Source organism: Hyperolius riggenbachi, chromosome 5 (assembly GCF_040937935.1).
Source record: "Hyperolius riggenbachi isolate aHypRig1 chromosome 5, aHypRig1.pri, whole genome shotgun sequence".
In the NCBI taxonomy this organism is placed as follows: Eukaryota; Metazoa; Chordata; class Amphibia; order Anura; family Hyperoliidae; genus Hyperolius; species Hyperolius riggenbachi.
In genome coordinates this window covers 142,194,244-142,215,274 of record NC_090650.1, presented here as the reverse complement: position 1 = coordinate 142,215,274, position 21,031 = coordinate 142,194,244, and the positions used below count along the sequence as shown (strand labels likewise).

At 43.3% G+C, this 21,031-nt stretch overlaps 1 protein-coding gene across 1 annotated transcript in view; it reads right to left on the bottom strand.

Moving 5' to 3' along the window:
- Positions 1-21,031, bottom strand: part of EZH2 (enhancer of zeste 2 polycomb repressive complex 2 subunit) — a 125,836-nt gene that overhangs the window by 52,840 nt on the left and 51,965 nt on the right. Inside the window, exons 2-4 of the mRNA XM_068236334.1 lie at positions 17,062-17,185; positions 11,586-11,714; positions 1,027-1,143 (exon numbers count right to left, since the gene is read on the bottom strand). Of these exons, the coding sequence (XP_068092435.1) occupies positions 1,027-1,143; positions 11,586-11,714; positions 17,062-17,178 (363 nt within the window). The 5' untranslated portion in view covers positions 17,179-17,185. The remainder of the gene's footprint in view (positions 1-1,026; positions 1,144-11,585; positions 11,715-17,061; positions 17,186-21,031) is intronic.

Below are 21,031 nucleotides of genomic sequence, written 5' to 3'. Positions count from 1 at the left end.
TTCCAAGTTGCTATAACTTGGAGGAAGAATAGTATGCATGATCAACCATGTGGGGTGCGAACCCAGAGTCCAGACACGGCTCTGAGTGGTGGTCAGCTAAAGTATTGATGCAGGGGCACCTAAGAGGTTTGCATGTACACTGGGGGGAGAGGGGGGTCAGCGAGGCAACATCACAAGGTCTATTACATCATATGGCTTCCAGTTAAAGAGACACTGAAGTGAAAAAAAATATATGATATGATTTGTATGTGTAGTACAGCTAAGAAATAAAACATTAGGAGCAGAGACATAAGTCTAATATTGTTTCCAGTACAGGAAGAGTTAAGCAACTCCAGTAATCTATCAAAAGAGCCATAGAGCTCCACGACTTTCAAAGTCGCAGAGAGCTTTGTCTTCTGAAGCGTATTATCTCAAGTGTCTGGCACTGTATTTTTTTCCTGCAGAGAACAGTTCAAATCATTTAGAATGCTGAGTAGTGTGTAAACTGCATCATTTTCTAATATTTGCAATGTTATATAAAAAAAATACTATATAACTGAAAATAAAAATATGAGAATATTTTCCTTGCTACTAATGTCCTAGTAATTATCCATACTACAAAACCAATTCATTAGATCATTTTTTATTTTTATTTTTTTGCTTCAGTGTCTCTTTAATGCTTCTAGCTTTCAAACATTACATGCTACAACTCAGCTAAAAGTTCAGATGTTTAAAATTAGACACCTGACTTTTTACATTTGTTGGCAATTGGTTCCAAACATCTACCATTTGGCCAGTAATTGAGGAGAAGGTTGGTTAGGCCGGTTACACACTCAAAACGTGCAGGAGAACGGTTCCTGCAGGCGTTGCGGCGTGTCGTAGGGAATCTGCGGTGCGACGCTGAGTAGCGGCGGTAGTAGTTAATTTACCCGAAGGGGAAGCGCCGATTCCCGTCGATAAAATGCGCTGGGATGCGTCGTACCGCAACGTGTGAAAGATGTTGGTGTGAAAGAGCCCTAAAGGTATTAGCTATTCATCATTACTCACCATGAAATTCTGCTGAAGAGGAGACCACGAATACATAATAGGCACAGAGGCTACAGCATTGAGTGTTTTCAGTGGAATAACTTGTTTTGGAAAATCAAAATCGCAAGTCACAGAGCACTAAAAAGCAAAACAAAACGCACAGTTAAAAACATTCTGAAAACAGACCAGAAGAGGGAAAAAAACAAACAAAAAACCACAAAACAAACAAAAAAACCCCACAAAAATACAAAAAAAAAAAAAAAAAAAAAAAAACTTTAGCAAAGGGCTTTACGCTATAGTTAGTAGTAAGGGTCAAAGGGCTAATTCTGGCCTAGTGCAGTACTTGCTGGCTATGATTGTTAGACAAAAACAAACAATTACTCTAAAGACTCGTACACGAGACCAACAAAATGCACGACCAACACCACAACAAACCGTTGACATAAGTATTTTTTACAACGTTTTACACACCAGGCAAACTAGACAATATCAGCCCAACAGTCATTTGAGTCCATCCACCAGATGGATCGGGTAAACCGCCTGTTATCAGTTAGAGGTTTTGTCGTTTACTGTGCATAGACACGCCTGATTGTCATGTAACACACCCATGTCAGAGGAAATTTGGGCGGCTTGGTTGAGTGTGTGTACAGGCCGTAAGGCTGGCCATACAATGATCGATATGGCCGCTGCTCCCAAACCGCTGGTGATTGATCGATGTCTTCCACCCTGTACAATCGACATCATGCTTGGCCAAATATCGAAATAAAAAATTGACTAGTGTATAGTGGCCACCTTAAGTAATGTTTTGTCCACATTTAAAGAGAGTCTCAAGCGTAAAAAATTGCTCTTTTTACATTGAAGTCCTCCTCAGAATTAATGCCCTGCTTTGTCGGACTCAAAGCACTCAAGAACTGCAGCCACTGGGACATGCTCAAGAGGACACATACACACATCAGGCCATAGTCTTTTGAAAATGAAAGATCACAGACCAATTTTACCCCCTTCCATGTAGTATGAGAGCCATACCTTCACAGTCTTTTCTATGGAGCTGAACTCCCCATCAGAAAAAAATCTTTGCAAGATGCTGCACACACAGATGCTGTACAGACACAAAAGATCAGTATCTGCAAAAGATCTGTTCCTGCCAAAGATCCGTTCCTGCAAATTGCATTCATAGTCTATGAGATCTGCAGATCATCATACACACCTTGTTTAACTGACATTCATCTGCAGATCAGACAATCATCTGCAGATCTGAAAATCCATCCTGGTGGATCTGATCTGCAGATGAATATCTGTTAAACAAGGTGTGTATGATGATCTGCAGATCTCATAGACTATGAATGCATTTTGCAGGAACGGATGTTTTGCAGGAACAAATCTTTTGCAGATACTGATCTTTTGAATGTCTACAGCATCTTTGTGTGCAGCATCTTGCAAAGATTTCTGTCTGATGGGGAGTTCAGTTTCACAGAATAGACTGTGTAGGTATGGCTCTCATACTACATGGAAGGGGGTAAAATTGGTCTGCGATCTTTCATTTTCCAAAGACTATGGTCTGATGTGTGTATGAGCCTTTAGGGAGTCTTCCCTTAAACTCCTTACTGAATAGGTACTGACCCTAGCCAGGATTCAAACCCTAACTCAAAGAAGAAAATCTTTGGGAGTGCAGCCCTTTTGAACCAAAATTACAAACCGTGAAGTTTTCAAATCTGGATACTCTGGGTATTGTGTATAACTAACTGATTCACAGCTGTGTGAGCATTAGAAGTAAAACCTAGGTCATATTAGTATATTAATGTGTGATAAGTAAAGAACAGTAGAAAGCTCTACTCCCTGTTCACCCATTTGTACTTTACTTAACCATTTCAGCCTGTGGGTTGTTTTCACCTTATTGACAACAAAATGATCTATACCTTGTTTTTTCCGGTTCCAATTAAACTTTCTTTAGGTGGTACATTATGCTAAGAATTATTTTATCCTAAATGCAATTTAATGGGAATAATAATAAAACAAAAAAGGAGAAAATTCATTTTTTACCAGTTTTCTGCCATCATAGTTTTAAAATAAAACGTTCTACTGTGGATAAAAGCCACACATTTTATTGTCACCCTAGTACAATGTATGGTGACAATATTTTATTTGGAAATAAAGGTGCATTTTTTCAGTTTTACATCCATCACTAATCACATGCCCATAATTTAATAACAATAATATACCCTCTTGACATACATATTAAAATAATTGTAGTCCCTAATGTATGTAGGTGTAATTTTAATATTTGACCACAAGATGTCCTCGTACATTACTACCTATTAGCGTACAATAAGTATGCTTAGTAGGAAGTAATGCGTTACAGTGTTACTTCGGAAGTGATGCAGGCAACTCATTGATGCCTGCGATCACGGGGGCCTGGAGGGGAGATGAATGAATGGTAATGAAGTTCCCATTCATAAATTGGCGGTGGGAGCGGCGGAGACGAACAAGCAGGAGGCAGCACGGCGGAACCACTTGAGAATGATCACTGTTTTTGAACAAAAACAGTGATCATTCTCAGCGAACATACACAGATTGTCTTTTGTCCCCAGCCACCAATTACCCCATGACGTCTGGACCATCGCGATCACAGGCTTCCGCCTGCACAATCGCGCGCACAGCCCCACAAAATGCACAGACGTGAGCCTCACGTCCCTGCTACTGGAGCCGCGGGTGTCAGGCTCTTGTCTGGGCAGCAGTAATGGTTAAAGAGGAACTGTAGTAAATAAGAACAATGAATATTTTTTTTTTTAACAATATTAATTTATAAATTAGTCAGTGTTTTCATCATTGTAAAAATCATCCCTCTCCCTGATTTATATTCTGAAACGTATCATTGGTGGTGACATCAATAGTCCTGCCAGGAGATCTGTATGGAATGTTCATTATTCAGAGCTCTATGCATAGAGGGAGATGATGGCTGCTTGGCCATTGAAAAAAAAACGTTATTTCCCACAATGCAACAAGGTTCATAGACAAAAAAAACTGTCAGGACCTTGGTCATGACGAACTGTGGGAGGGGTTTCACCAAAATATAAGCCAAACAGAGCTCCCTGATTATCTATGCGAGAAAAATTTCTTGTCGGAAATGGGGTATCAGCTACTTATTGGAATGAAGTTTAATTCTTTGTTAACCTCTTGAGGACCGCGGTCTTAACCCCCCCCCCCCCCCCCCTAGTGACCAGGCCATTTTTTACAAAATAGGCCACAAGGGCTCGCTGCAGGGCCGTACAACTCAGCACACAAGTGCTTTCTGTTGGTGGGCTGTGATTGCTTCCCCAATGTTTATTTATTTTTTAAAAAATATTTGTTTATTTTTCAATAAGTTTTGCTGTGTTTTTTTTTACTTCTTTAACCCTTCCTCCGCCAGCCAATCAGCGTGATCGGCTGTCATAGGCTTCAGCCTATGACAGCGGATCACTTTTCTGCCATCCAGGTGCAGCGCTGCCTTAGATCACAGCGCTGTACAGTGTTCTTAAACAGCGGTTTTGCCGTCTAACAGTCCCTAGCGGCAATCGCTCCTGGGAGGCTGATGACGGATCTGAGCTCCGTCATTCAAGCGGGGATGTCCGCTGCAATTTCCGCCCCTAGCACTTCACGCCAATTGGCTTGGTCCTGGGGCTGCCGCACTGCTTATGCCGATCACCATTGAGCAGTAGTTAGGCAATTAAAGTTCCTATTTAAAAGTTGTCTGCAGGGCTTTGGAATCAGAGTCGAGGAGTCGGAGGTTTAATAAACTGAGGAGTAGGAGTCGGATGATTTTTGCACCAAATACACAGCCCTAAGGAGTCTGAGCCACTTTGGGTACCTGGAGTCGGAGGTTTCATAAACTGAGGAGTTGGATGATTTTTGTACCGACTCCACAGCCCTGGCTGTCTGGGTGGTTAAGACATGACAAATGATGTTGTTCTTCTAACATGTTATGTATATTGTACATGTTAAATCTGAAAATAAAAAAATCTAATTTTTTGTATAAAAAAAAAAGAAAGAAAAAAAAAAAAGGCCTGAAATAGGGTTGTAATCTGTAATAATGGATAATGTAATTTCTTCTGTGTGTTCACGTCCGGTATTTTTAATTGTCATCCAAGCACAATGTGGTTTTCAGGTTTCCTGTCTCAGTTTAATGGCTATAAAGCTATGACTGCAGGCTAGTCAATTATGTTACAAAGCATACATTCTCCATTAAAAGGAATATTACATGCACATCATGCCAAATGATTCCTGAGAAGTACCTGTTTGTCAGAGCTAATGTTATAATATGAAGCCTGAAAGCACAATTCCTAATGCTGCTTTCCAAGGGTCCAAAGTATTTGCAAATAGCACTTTTATCACTCATCTCTCTAACTGGCGCTCCCTCATGTCCCAGTTCCCGTAGTGACCTGGTGGTGTAGCCAGAGGGTCACTACTGGCACCAGAAGATGACAGAAGCACAAAGGAAGGCACATGCTGGTTGAAGAAGATTGTGAAAGTGCCTTGCTGTGCTAATACTCTGTAGGTCACCCATAGGGAGCAGCACTAGCAGGTGGGACACCCAGGGAAAGGGCAGCATATTGATTATTAATAGATTTCATGAAGAAATCTAATAAAAATGAATGTGCAGTGTGGGTCAGTGATAGATCCCTTTACAATCAGATGTCGATCAGAGAGGAATCTATCTTTTGGGATCATCGGGAGAAAGTCTGCCAGCGTATGGCAGGCTTAAAGGATACCCGAAATGACATGTAACATGATGAGATAGACATGCGTATGTACAATGCCTAGCACACAAATAACTATGTGTTCCTTTTTTTCTTTCTCTGCCTGAAAGTGTTAAATATCAGGAATGTAAGTGGCCGACTCAGTCCTGACTCAGACAGGAAGTGACTATAGTGTGACCCTCACTGATAAGAAATTCCCTTTTTCATCTCTTTCTTGCTCTTAGAAGCCATTTTTTGCTAGGAAAGTGTTTTATAGTTGGAATTTCTTATCAGCGAGGGTCACACTGTAGTCACTTCCTGTCTGATTCTGGACTGAGTCAGCCACTTACATACCTGATATTTAACGCTTTTAGACAGAGAAAGAAAAAAAGGAGCACAGCATACTTATTTGTGTGCTAGGCACTGTACATACACATGTCTATCTCATCATGTCACATCATTTCGGGTGTCCTTTAATAGTAGTTGCCCAAGTCCTTCTTCCTAAAGCCTATTAATCCATCTCTGACACTGATAGGAACCAACCAGTGCAAAACAGCTGTACACATATTGGATTATTAGGGCTCCGTAAAATGAATAGGCTAAAGGCACACTTCCGCTTCAGCAGTACAGGTACATAAAGGGATGATTTGCATATTCAGTAGTGATGCATCATGGGAGATCTAGCTTACTCACTTCAAGCTGAATACTTCGAATAGCATTCCCAGTGGTTCTGGATCATCATAATGGGTACTCTGTAACATTAGCTGTATAGCTTGTCAAGAGACAGATTCCATATACATGGTACTCGGTTTGGCTGGAAGGCCCCAGGTAAGTAGAGGCTGTCCTATCACAGACTATGTATTCTGCAGATATTGTGTTTTCAGTATGTTTGCAAGTAAATGCTGCAAATGTTCAAAGAAACTTCTATTGCCTAATCTTTTGTTGACATGCCTGGGGGATGGAGCGGTTTACAGCCCTCTGTTTCAGCAGCTTTCCATGCCTCCCCAGGGGCCCTGCCTGTAACTGTGATTTGACTGAGGACTCTAAATTGGGAAAGAGTCGATGAAAAGAGATGCCATTCTTATAAAACTCAAGATGTAAGAGCTTCTGCATTTCTGACTAAATATAGACCTGATGTTGCCCTGGATTTAAATTCTAATGCATTGTACTATGCAGTCCCATCATGCAGCCCTAGTCCAGTATTCTGGATATTTGTGTAGTGTCAGAGCCAACAGAATGGGTATAATGTGTGGTCATCTTAGCACTGCACAGTATTAATGCAACATAGTATTGACAACTTTCTCAGCATTTTACAGAGAACAATGCAAATCATGAACTAGCTTTCAGAAGAGCTCACAATCCATTGTTCCTACTCAAAAACTGGAGCCAATTTGCCATGCTAGAAGAGAATAGCTTTCACATTCACCTCCACCTGACGGAGAAGCAACGCCCATAATGTATGGATTCAGGGCTGTGGAGTTGAATATGCAAATCATTCCTTTATAATCTTGGAAGCCAGAGACGAGATAACCATACAAACAATGGGTAGGATTTGATCCTGAGACTAGTGATGCAAGGTGACCTACTCGAGGACCACAGTCTTTTCGCCCCCTAAGGACCAGAGCCTTTTTTTCCACTCAGACCACTGCAGCTTTCACGGTTTATTGCTCGGTCATACAACCTACCACCTAAATGAATTTTACCTCTTTTTCTTGTCACTAATACAGCTTTCTTTTGGTGCTATTTGATTGCTGCTGCGAGTTTTACTTTTTATTATATTCATCAAAAAAGACATTAATTTTGTCAAAAAAAAAGACTTTTTTTACTTTCTGTGCTGACATTTTTCAAATAAAGTAAAATTTACTATACATTTGAGCGCGAAAGTTATTCTGCTACATGTCTTTGATGAAAAAAAAAAAAACATTCGGTGTATATTTATTGGATTGAGTAAAAGTTATAGCGTTTACAAACTATGGTGCCAAAAGTGAATTTTCCCATTTTGAAGCATCTCTGACTTTCTGACCACCTGTCATGTTTCATGAGGTGCTAATATTCCAGGATAGTATAAATACCCCCCAAATGACCCCATTTTGGAAAGAAGACATCCCAAAGTATTCAGTGAGAGGCATGGTGAGTTCATAGAAGATTTTATTTTTTGTCACAAGTTAGCGGAAAATGACACTTTGTGACAAAAAATAAAATAAAAAAAGTTTCCATTTCTTCTAACTTGCGACAAAAAAATAAATAAAATCTGCCACGGACTCACTATGCTCCTCTCTGAATACCTTGAAGTGTCTACTTTCCAAAATGGGGTCATTTGTGGGGTGTGTTCACTGTCCTGGCATTTTGGGGGGTGCCTAATTGTAAGCACCCCTGTAAAGCCTAAAGATGCTCATTGGACTTTGGGCCCCTTAGCGCAGTTAGGCTGCAAAAAAAGTGCCACACATGTGGTATTGCCATACTCAGGAGAAGGCGTATAATGTGTTTTGGGGTGTATTTTTACACATACCCATGCTGGGTGGGAGAAATATCTCCATAAATGACAATTTTTTTTTTTTATTTTTTTTTTACACACACAATTGTCTATTTACAGAGATATTTCTCCCACTCAGCATGGGTATGTGTAAAAATACACCCCAAAACACATTATACTACTTCTCCTGAGTACGGCAATACCACGTGTGGCACTTTTTTGCGCCCTAAGTGCGCTAAGGGGCCCAAAGTCCAATGAGTACCTTTAGGATTTCACAGGTCATTTTGTGACATTTGGTTTCAAGACTCCTCCTCATGGTTTAGGACCCCTAAAATGCCAGGGCAGTATAGGAACCCCACAAATGACCCCATTTTAGAAAGAAGACACCCCAAGGTATTCCGTTGAGAGTATGGTGAGTTCATAGAAGATTTTTTTTTTTGTCACAAGTTAGCGGAAATCACAAAGTGTCATTTTCCGCTAACTTGTGACAAAAAATAAAATCTTCTATGAACTCACCATACTCCTAACGGAATACCTTGGGGTGTCTTCTTTCTAAAATGGGGTCATTTGTGGGGTTCCTATACTGCCCTGGCATTTTAGGGGCCCTAAACCGTGAGGAGTAGTCTTGAAACCAAATGTCGCAAAATGACCTGTGAAATCCTAAAGGTAATCATTGGACTTTGGGCCCCTTAGCGCACTTAGGGTGCAAAAAATGCCACACATGTGGTACCGCCGCCGTACTCAGGAGAAGTAGTAAAATGTGTTTTGTGGTGTATTTTTACACATACAGATGCTGGGTGGGAGAAATATCTCTGTAAATGACAATTGTTTGATTTTTTTTTTACACACAATTGTCCATTTACAGAGAGATTTCTCCCACCCAGCATGGGTATGTGTAAAAATACACCCCAAAACACATTATACTACTTCTTCTGAGTACGGTGATACCACACGTGACACTTTTTTGCAACCTAGGTGCACTAAGGGGCCTAAAGTCCTATTCACAGGTCATTTTGAGGCATTTGGATTCTAGACTACTCCTCACGGTTTAGGGCCACCAAAATGCCAGGGCAGTATAGGAACCCTACAAGTGACCCCATTTTAGAAAGAAGACACCCCAAGGTATCCTGTTAGGAGTATGGTGAATTCATAGAAGATTTTATTTTTTGTCACAAGTTAGTGGAAAATGACACTTTGTGGAAGGAAAAAAAAACAATACAAATCAATTTCCGCTAGGTGTCATTTTCCACTAACTTGTGACAAAAAATAAAATCTTCTATGAACTCATCATACACCTAACAGAATACCTTGGGGTGTCTTCTTTCTAAAATGGGGTCACTTGTGGGGTTCCTATCCTGCCCTGGCATTTTAGGGGCCCTAAACCGTGAGGAGTAGTCTAGAAAACAAATGCCTCAAAATGACCTGTGATTAGGACGCTGGGCCCCTTAGCGCACCTAGGCTGCAAAAAAGTGCCACACATGTGGTATCGCCGTACTCAGGAGAAGTAGTATAATGTGTTTTGTGGTGTCTGAGGGGTGCTGTGGGCGATCAGAGGGAAGGGGGGGGGGGCAGGATCAGTGTGCTTGGTGCAGACTAGGGTGACTGCAGCCTGCCTTGGTGGTCCCTCGGACACTGGGACCACCAGAGCAGGAGGCAGCCAGTATAATAGGCTTTGTATACATTACTCCTACTTTCGTGGGAGCCAGCGCTGGATTCCTCTAAGCTTCAGAGGTCGGGAAAGCCTCATTGGAACCGAGAGGCTTCTCCCTCCCAAGGCAAGTATCCCCCAGAGTCTCTTTAAAAAAAACTACGGAAGCCATTTAAAAGGGAACTTTAACTCAAATGTAAAAAAAAAATAAAAAAATTCATTTTCCTGGTGCTGCTACCAGCCCCCTGCAGCGGTCCTGTGCCCTAGACGTCATGGAACGATGCTCCGCTCCCCTGCGGCGGCAAAGCTTTCTTTTTCGGCGCGTGCATCCTCGCTTATGTCGCCTTCCCAGTCCTGCGCTGTAGGATATTTCTCTTCTTGCACATACGCAGGACGCAGTCAGCGAGAGCGAGGATGGGCGCAGCCAGGGAAAATGAAACTTCTGCAGGGGCCTGGAGCATTTCCAAGACTTCAAGGGCACAGGGCTGCCCTTGATGGTAGAAGCCCCGGGTAAGTAAAACTTTTTTTTTTTTTTACAGTTGAGTTAAGGTTCACTTTAACATGTATAAAATTATAAAACAACATGGATACAGTATTGCTGAGAGCATTCTATCTTTCTACCAAACTCTGGCAAACAGGCCATCCTAGTCCTTTTAGGTCTCAGAAGCCACTTGATGAGGTGCTACAAAGACTAAGAAAAAGAAGCTCAGGCAATGTAGTTTCATAGATTGAGTAACATTTTATTCATTTACCAGCATTCAGGTTAACTGTGGTGCTTACTACGTATATGGAAGTATGGAAGAAAGCACCAAAGCCTTCCCCTCAAAGCTATGACATTTTTCTGTCACTTGCTGTTTCTGTACTCTGCTTTCATGCTAGTGTTATGACTGGGGCCTTGGAGCAGATATGACACAAATCAGTGGTTTCCAAATCTGACATTATCGCAATAAACTTGAGCGGAAGAGAGACCTGTCACAGACAATATAAATGGGTACTCAACTGCATGTTAGATTCATTGAAAGCATTGAATGCTGCCACAGACAGAATACTGTAGTCTGTAGTATAAGGGGAGGTAACTTGGGTAACTTCTCAGATTGCATATAACATAAATGAGAATCAAACATACAACCATTTCTTAAAGAGACACTGAAGCGAGACTAAATCTCGCTTCAGGTCTTATATATAGCAGGGGCACATGTGCCCCTGCTAAAACGCCGCTATCCCGCGGCTTAACGGGGGTCCCTTCACCCCCAACCCACCCCCCGCAAACCTGGGTCGGAAAAAGGTCCCTGGAGCTGATCTTCCTGGAGGCAGGGCTAACGGCTGCAGCCCTGCCTCCAGTCGCGTCTATCAGACGCGCATCGCCGCCTCTCCCCCGCCCCTCTCAGTGAAGGAAGACTGAGAGGGGCGGGGGAGAGGCGGAGGTACGCGTCTGACAGACGCGCATGGGGCAGGGCTGCGGCGGTTAGCCCTGCCCCAACCAGGAAGCGCTCCCCCGCTGCTCGGAGGGGGTTTGGGGGGACAGGGACCCCCGTTAAGCCGCGCTATAGCGGCGTTTTAGCAGGGGCACACGTGCCCCTGCTAGCTATGAGGTCTGAAGCGAGATCTATTCTCGCTTCAGACTCTCTTTAAATATATATTTTTAGCAACATATTTAAAAAAAATCAGCTTGTTAATAAACCTATGTTAATTACAACAGTATAACAAAAGAACAATAAATAATAATAAATGAAAAGAACACACAAACCTCTCTTGTCCCTCGCAGAGAGCTAACTGAGGTCATTATATGCACAGGCTGGATTCTTCTTTGCTTCCATTCTTGGTTTAAAATTTCAGTTCGTTCCAAAATTTTTTGCCGATTTGAATTAAACATACTCTGCAAAATAAATGCAAAGAAGGTTACTATTATACAAAGCCATTACACTCGGTTTCTGTTTGCAAGCATTAAATATATCTATGGCAAGTCATTTAGGATGCATTTACAACAGAGTAACCTGGCAATATTATTAATGCGTGCAGCCATACTGTCAGAACTCTAGCTGCTGAAAAGAATTCCGAGTGGTTGCCAGGGATTGATTGATGCACTTTGCACAGTTGCCTTATTAAATAAACTGTGCAATTTACATTTAATAGCTGTTAAAATGTGATCCCTCAGTTTCACACACAACTATTTTATGCCCAAACACAGGGATAGTCACTGCCCTCCTTAGAAGTTCAGTTTTACAGAAAAAAAATAAAAATAAAAAGCTTAAAAAACAAAACAAAAAAAACAACAACTCATTATTAAAAGGGAACCAGAGAGGATCAATAAAAGATTTTATACATACCTGGGGCTTCCTCCAGCCCCATACACACGGATCGCTCCCACGCCGCCATCCTCAGCTGCCTGGATCTGCCGGTACCGGGTCCCGGCATTACCGCCAGTCGGTTGGCGGACGCGGCCAATTCTCCGCATCACAGGGGGCTCCCTCCATACAGTTACGTGTGTGGCTGCCTACTGCGCAGCCGCATGCGTACGTGTATGGAGGGAGCCCCTGTGAAGCGCACAATTGGCCGTGTCCGCCGGAAGTGACGGGCCCGGTACCGGCGAATCCAGGAAGCGGAGGATGGCGGCGTGGGAGCGATCCAGGCTTATGGGGCTGGAAGAAGTCCCAGGTATGTATAAAATATTTTTTCTATTTTAACAAATCATTCCTCTCTGGTTCCCTTTAAAGCGGGATTGTCACCATACAAAATCACACTTCAACAGCAACTGGTCTGAGTATATTAAGTGATGAAGATGCTAATCCTGCATTCAACCAAACTTTCAAAACTTTTTCTGCTGTTATGGTTTGGATTTATCACGTACCTTAGGAGCACTGGCCCTTTACCCACTTAACAACCTCTGCCACGCTTATCTACGCCCCTTTAAACTTCACCTGAGTCACAGGGGCGTAGATAGGCAACTCCTGTTTATTTTGCTGCTGTGCGCGTTTGCAATCGCGTGCGCGTTCGCGTGCACGCGGATGTGCATACGCGTCGGGCACCCGCTGGTCCGTGATTGGCTGATGTGAACATGTGTTCACAAAGCCAATGACGGTGCTCATTCATGCAGAATGTGTGTAAACATTGCATCAGTCTCTATGCTGTTACAGTTACTAAGATCACTCGTGAGAGGATCTCAGATAACTAACACAGCATTAGTGACTGATCAGCATCAGTGAGGTTTCTTTTAAATAAATTATACCCCCATTAAGCCCATTAACCCTTGCCTCCCTTAAATGTGAAAATTGCTGTGGTTTTTAGGTGAAAAACACTGTGGTAGAGAAGTGGTTAAGTGCCATTGCCAAACAGTTGCATGCTGGGGGTCTTTTTTATCTATAATATATTCCTCCTCTTCCCTTTAGTTCCCCCTCCTAATGACATAAGGCCGTGCACTTCCTAGTATAGACCTCAGTGGGAGTGTCTGAAGATTCTGCGAGGAAGGCCGGTAACAAATACACAATTTGCAAAAGGTGAAAAAAAGTGAGGGAGGAAATGTCAGGAGGTCAAAGGTAACAAAGATGGAAACTGCCTCGAATAGGATTCTCTGCTTTCCCTTTATAAAATCCACAGGAATCATAATGTGGACAGTGCAATACATCTGTTATGTAAATAGAACTAGTATTAACTGTATCTACACACTGTATATGTGTTTTTTTTATTTCTAGGATAGCATGGGTGTCACTTGTTCTTTAAATCAATTTATGCAAAGTGCCATTTAACCAGTTCCAGGTTTCTGATACACACACACACCTAAAAACTTAACATGTTGTATAAGGGCATTTTTGCACAGGCAGCTGAACTACGCATTCAGTGACCAGTTAACAAGCAGCAGTAAGCAGTTCTGAGAGTGCGACAGTCTTTTCACTGCATATCGACTGCCCGTGGAAAAGGACACATCATTGCATTCCATTAGCTCTGGAGGTGTGTAAAGCTATCAGGTGCAATAAAAATTATTTGCATATTCAGCAGGGATGCACTGTGAGACATCTCAAAGCATACGCCAACCTGAATAAATGCAAATACCTTCTGTTTTGCATTGCATCTTAGTAAGGAGGCTTTTTGGTCTCTTTTAGCCTTTTACACACTTCTAGGAGTTCTGGTTCACCATGAGCTTGCTGGGCAATCTGTCAGAGGTAGGTGTATGAGCGCATACACACCCAGTGTGTGCCACATGATACTAGAGATGGGAAGTTCGGATCTTTTCAATGATTCGGATGATTCGAATCGGATCATTGATCCGAATCTCGGATCATTTTACTAGGGAAGCATTCGGGGGTGAAATGACTAGCAGGACAGGACTTTCCCTGCAGTGGACAAAGAAGGGGAGGGGGGTGGACACACAGAGAAGGGGACATAGCCGTCCTTTGACCTGTGCGTCCAGAGCGGTCGCTCAGGGCGCCGGCTTACAAGGGGGCACCTAATAGCTGGTTACCTATACTGAGGGCACATACACCTGATTTCCTATAATGGAGGCACCTACGCCTGGCTACCTATGGGGGAGATGGAGACCTTCAAATTACTTCCTATACTGGGGGCACCTATGCTTGGCAACCTATATTGAGGGCACCTACACATGAGATCGGGGGGCATTCTTTTTTGGGGGGGGGGGGAGCGCACTGCGGCTATAACGCGTGGTGCAAATTGTCGGTGCTGTGCTTTCATTCTAAATGGGGGGGGGGGGGGGGAGAGGCGGCTAACTGTCCCACTGATTGTTTTTATTAATATTCCTGAAAGGTTCTAGCTTTTATTTTTAAGTTTATTCAGGATAATGCACTCTTTCCATCCATTCGTGGTTATTAATAGTATTTTTCCTATTATACATATGTGACGTGTCACAGAGATCTGAGCATTTAACGTGATGTGTCACGACGTCAAAAAGGTTGCTAACCACTGTCCTAGGAGATATCTCAGGAGAAAAGGTGAATTGCATATGGGCCTGTGTGTGTGTGAGTGCGTGTGTGTGCGCGCATGCATGGAGAGGATGAAGGGGGGCACAAAAATCAGGTTTCGCTCAGGGCACTGTGAAACCTAAGGCCGGCCCTGGAAGGGGAGAAGATGGACACAGGCAGGGAGTGGACAGAGAAGGGAGGAGGGACGAGCAGAGATGATTTTTTGCACACAATACACACATGCTGCAATCATATGCTTTACATATATTTCACCTATATGTTCATCTGTATACACTTTGAATGCAAACGTCGCACAGTGAAAGAAAGCATTCCCCAAAGCATTCCCAGAAGTGAAGTACAGCTGTTTAGAGCAGTGCAGGAGGATCATATTGCCCTACAATCACAGTGCCCCTGTCATTCTTGCCCAGCGCGCTGTTTGCAAAGTTACTGAGCTGTGCTTCTGAGCCAAAAGTTTCCCATTTGTTCACTGTGCACAACTACCGAACAGACAGCCTATAATGAGCAGCAAAGTTTCCAATTCGTTCACTGTGCACAACTACGGAACAGACAGCCTATAATAAGCAGCACATTGCAGCCAGTATGTGTGCTCTACACATATCTGGCAGTGGCACCGATGTCCCCTCTCTCTCATCTACCTCCCTGCAAGGCTGGCTCCCCTCCAACAGAGCGATCCATCTCTGCTCTGCTTCCAGGAGGACCCCGCTGCCCGCTGAGAGAGGGGGGCGTGCCGCTTCTGGTCCCGCCCCCTTTGCTATCCGAATCACTCATTTTGATGATTCGGATGATTCGACTCACAAAAAAGATTCGGATCAAAGATCCGAATCGTTCATGATCCAGACAACACTACATGATACAAGCACTCACAGTAACGGTGGTACCAGCGGAGGAGGCTGGGATTCATGCACCCAATCAAGCACACGTCAGATTTTCCAGCATGTCTGCTTCATGCTTGGAGGGGGCTGGAGCAGGGCTGTGGAGTCGGTACAAAAATCACATGACTCCAACTTCTCAGTTTATGAAACCAGCGGCTCCAAGTACCCAAAATTGATCTGACTCCGAAGCCCTGGGCTGCAGGAAGCCCCAGGTATGCAGGCTCTTTTATATCCCTCCCATCCTAAGTTCCTGTTAAAGAGAATCCGAAGCGAGTGAGGATCTGTTTAAACTGTATTATCTTTAAAGAGAACCCAAGGTGGATCTTCAGGTGGCAGATGGGACACAGGGGCATGTTCTCTGCCTAGTCTTGACATGCCTCTGTGTCCCCCCGCCGCTGCTCTCTTTGCCCCCCCCCCTGAAATTAGGGACATTATTTGACGCCATCTCGAAGGTAAACATGGGGGAGAGGGATTCCCTGTTCTAAGCGCCCACAGGCTTTCCAAAGCAGCCATTGGGCAGCTCTTTCTCTCCCTGGCTGCGCCCCCTGCCACTCCCCAGTTTCCCTGCACACTGTGAATGAGAGACACAGTCTCTTTCCAGCGTTGTGACCTAGAGGTCACAAAACTGAAAGTGGGCCAGTGCGGCCCACAGGACCGGCAGTTTTGGCGGCTACCTGATCCGCACAGCCCCCCGAAACAAGTAGCCTAGTTTGTTTTTATTTTATGAGCCCACTGCGGGCTCTCTTTTTGGAAAGTTTTTATCTTAGTAGTTAATCACTGGGACAAATAGCAAAGTCCCTAGGCCAGAACCGTCATCTCCATATTTTCAAAAAAAGATGAATGAAGCACCATATATCAGTAACCTCACAAAGCCACAATTGGTATTTATTGTAGTACACACATCATTTATGTACTTACACAGAACTATTAACACAGTTATTGTAAGTAAATGCTCAGGCAAGAACAGCAAGGCAGGTAATCCAATGGGGTTCAATAAATGTATAGTGGCTGAATAGTGTACTGGTTAAGGGCTCTGCCTTTGACATGGGAGACCAGGGTTCAAATCCTGGCTAGGTCAAGTACCTATTCAGTAAGGAGTTTAAGGCAAGACTCCCTAACACTGCAGGGTGGCCTCTTGAGCGCGTTCCAGTGGCTGCAGCTCTTGAGCGCTTTGAGTCCGACAGGAGAAAAGCGCGATACAAATGTTTGTATTATTATTATTATTATTATATATTCAAGCTTACTTTTACATTTGTTTTGTTTAAGTCAGGCAGGGAGTTAATGAGCAGTAATATAACTCTGCAAAAATAACCAGGCTGTAATCTGGTTCAATAAGTAGGTCAGTAAACACCAAGGTCTCAATGTAATTTCATACAAATCACTCAGTACTGTATCTATCCCACATGTATCTATGTACCTTGACTTCATCAGCTCGTCTGAACCTCTTGAGCTGCCGCAAGCGCATATACTCCGATTTCACCCGTTTCCTCCAGCACACCGGTCCCTTCTCAGATTTCTTGCCTGTCTGGCCCATGATTAACCTAACGAAAAGATAAAAAAAATATTACTTCTCTGTGAGAAAGAACATCTAATACAGCAGATTTTCAACATACGGTCATACGCAAAGATTTTATATCGCATAGCAATACCATAAATAGGTGAATTATAAAGAGGAGTCATCTTATCAGCCACCTGTGCAGGCAGTTATCTGCAGAAGAAGAAGTGGAGGTGATGCACAACCTGTGCTTCAATAGTCCCAGCATCATAACCAACATTTGGGATTCCCTTACAGATACCAAATACATTCAAAATTAACATCATGTTTAAGGGTCAGGAACAGATTTTAGGGCCTTAAATAACATTGCAAAAACAGGATTTTCACAAGCTAATGACTAATATCTATAACCAATGTAGCAATTAACATTCAACAAAACACAAATGACTTAATATAAAGAACCTCGGGTGAAAATAAAAAAAAATAAAAAAAATAAAAAAAAAAACTTACCTACGTATACCTAACCCTTTTACTAATACTAATCTTTTTCAAATCGATTTTGCATAGATGTGATCAGATAGATGTGGTCAGAAAAACGATCGGACAAGTCAGAAATAATAAATTCGACCCGACTACCTGACAAGAAACTGCATGGTGTGTACTAAGCATTAAACTCTGCCAATTTTCAGGCTACCCTGCTGATACTTTCAGCCACAGCCCCAGAGCGAGAATGAACATCAGGTGCTGCAATTTAATCTGGCCATATTAGCTGCATGCTTGTTTCAGGTGTGTGAGCCAGACACTACTGCAGCCAGAGATCAGCACACAGGGACTATGACATTGTGAAATCATGTGCAGATCAGTTGCGCGATATAGGAAGCGCAAAGCCGGGCTAGCGCAGGCACAGTGATGCCCGACTCCAGCGACCCGGAACAGGGTAGTGGAGGGCATTTACATGCAGCGGAAGGGCAAAATGAGGAAGGGGTGAGGGGTGGCGGTGAACATCAGGACAGCTATATAACTGAAAATAAAAATAGGAGACTCTTCTTTGCTACTAATGGTCTATTAATTATCTGCACTACACATACAATTCATTATATCACAAGGTTTATTTCGCTTCAGTGAAATAAGGCTGGCTACAAAAACGTCTCACTACAGGGTGCCTTTAACAACCTGTATGCTCCCGCACAGCTGCAACGCGCACACACACGTTCTCCATCTGTCCGAAGTCTGCCCGTGTGCCGCACATGCGTGCTGGGCAAAACGCACGGACACAGGGACATGGATTTTACTATAAAGGGTAATTTAGAACAATTAAGCATTATCTTTTTTTTTTTATAAAATATGATCTCTGCAGCAAAGGATTCTGTCCTGAAATTTAGATAATTTGACCAAAAGCACCTAAGTACATAAAGTTATTTCCAAACTCTAAAGGTGGCCATACATTACACCCCCCCCCCCCCCCCAACCGTGTTTGATTCCTTGCAGATGTGATCCCTAAAAAGGTCAGATTTTTTTATTAATTTTCACCAAAAACAGATTGAAAGAATGGATCAGAAAGGATGGAAAATTTAAAGCAATCAGGAGTACGGCAATAGCATTGGCAGATCGATGGCCTATAGCTTTGCATCAAACAGTCCAACTCTACAGTTTGATCGATTTTCAATAGATTCCCTGCTGGAATGTATTAGAAATTGATGTGAAGTGTATGGTAAGTATCGATTCTTTTTGGAAAGGAATCAATTGTTTTTGAACATTAGGTGGAAATCTACACTCACCTAAAGGATTATTAGGAACACCTGTTCAATTTCTCATTAATGCAGTTATCTAATCAACCAATCACATGGCAGTTGCTTTAAATGCATTTAGGGGTGTGGTCCTGGTCAAGACAATCTCCTGAACTCCAAACTGAATGTCAGAATTGTAAAGAAAGGTGATTTAAGCAATTTTGAGCGTGGCATGATTGTTGGTGCCAGACGGGCCGGTCTGAGTATTTCACAATTTGCTCAGTTACTGGGATTTTCACACACAACCATTTCTAGGGTTTACAAAGAATGGTGTGAAAAGGGAAAAACATCCAGTATGCGGCAGTCCTGTGGATGAAAATGCCTTGTTGATGCTAGAGGTCAGAGGAGAATGGGCCGACTGATTCAAGCTGATAGAAGAGCAACTCTGACTGAAATAACCACTCGTTAAAACCGAGGTATGCAGCAAAGCATTTGTGAAGCCACAACACGTACAACCTTGAGGTTCATGGGCTACAACAGCAGAAGACTCCACCGGGTACCACTCATCTCCACTACAAATAGGAAAAAGAGGCTACAATTTGCACGAGCTCACCAAAATTGGACAGTTGAAGAATGGAAAAATGTTGCCTAGTCTGATGAGTCTCGAAAGAGTCAGAATTTGGAGTAAACAGAATGAGAACATGGCTCCATCATGCCTTGTTACCACTGTGCAGGCTGGTGGTGGTGGTGTAATGGTGTGGGGGATGTTTTCTTGGCACATTTTAGGCCCCTTAGTGCCAATTGGGCATCGTTTAAATGCCACGGGCTACCTGAGCATTGTTTCTGACCATGTCCATCCCTTCATGACCACCATGTACCCAGCCTCTGATGGCTACTTCCAGCAGGATAATGCACCATGTCACAAAGTTTGAATCATTTAAAATTGGTTTCTTGAACATGGCAATGAGTTCACTGTACTAAACTGGCCCCCCCAGTCTTCAGATCTCAACCCAATAGAGCATCTTTGGGATGTGATGGAATGGGAGCTTTGTGCCCTGGATGTGCATCCCACAAATCTCCATCCAGTGTTCTCCCCAGGCTCTTTTAACCGGGTGCCCCACCCGGCTAGTTTTGGTGACCACCCGGCTGTCTTCGGCTCATCTTAACCTCTGCTGTGTATGCAGAGAAGCACCGGCCTGCATTCTGTTATCACGCCCCACCTGGCTACTTTTTCTTGCCACCCGGCTACTTTTTCATGCCACTGGAAAAAATGTCTGGGGAGAACACTGCCATCAACTGCAAGATGCTATCCTATCAATATGGGACTTTGGCTCCCTGCAGAGATGAGACTCACACAGACTTCGGCTCCCTGCACAGCCTACTTTGCCCTTATCCGCATGCTTATCGCCTCCTCCAAGCAAGCGATATTCTCTGTCCATGCGGGAATGCTTTATGAATGATAGCCATTGTGTGGGATCCTGACTTTAATGCTGGGAATATACAATGAGATTTTTCAGCAGATTTACTGTCCGATCGATGTTCCAGTTTTTCTGATCGATTTCCATTCACTTCTATGAGAAATCAATCAGAAAAACGATCAAAAATCAGATCAGACCTGTCGGAAATGATCTATCGAACCATCTATCTGCCAAAAAATCTCATGGTGTATTCCCAACATAAGAGCCCGTTCATACTACAAGAGCTAAAATGTATTCTAGGAGCTTAATCACAAACAAAAACCGTCTCTGCAACAGAGTGCCTATACAAACCTAGGAAACGAGTGAGGCTTTGTTTAAACTGATGCATTATCTTTCAAGAGAACCCGAGGTGGATCTTCGGGGGCAGATGGGACACAGAGCCATGTTCTCTGCCGAATGACATGGCTCTGTGTTCCCAAACCGCCGCTCTCTGCCCCCCTGCCACCGCGCTATAGCCCTCCAAGTTAGCGACAAATCTTAAACACAGGAGAGAGGAATTCCCGGTTTAAAACACCCGCCAGTGGCGTTCCTGCAGGGTATACTGAGCTGCCATTGGGCAGCTCTCTATCCCTGTCTGCGCCTCCTAACGCTCCCCCGCCTCCCTGCACACTATGAGAGACACACAGTCTCTCAGTGCAGGGTCGTGACCTAAAGGTCATGAAAGTGAGCCATTGTGGTGGTTTTTGC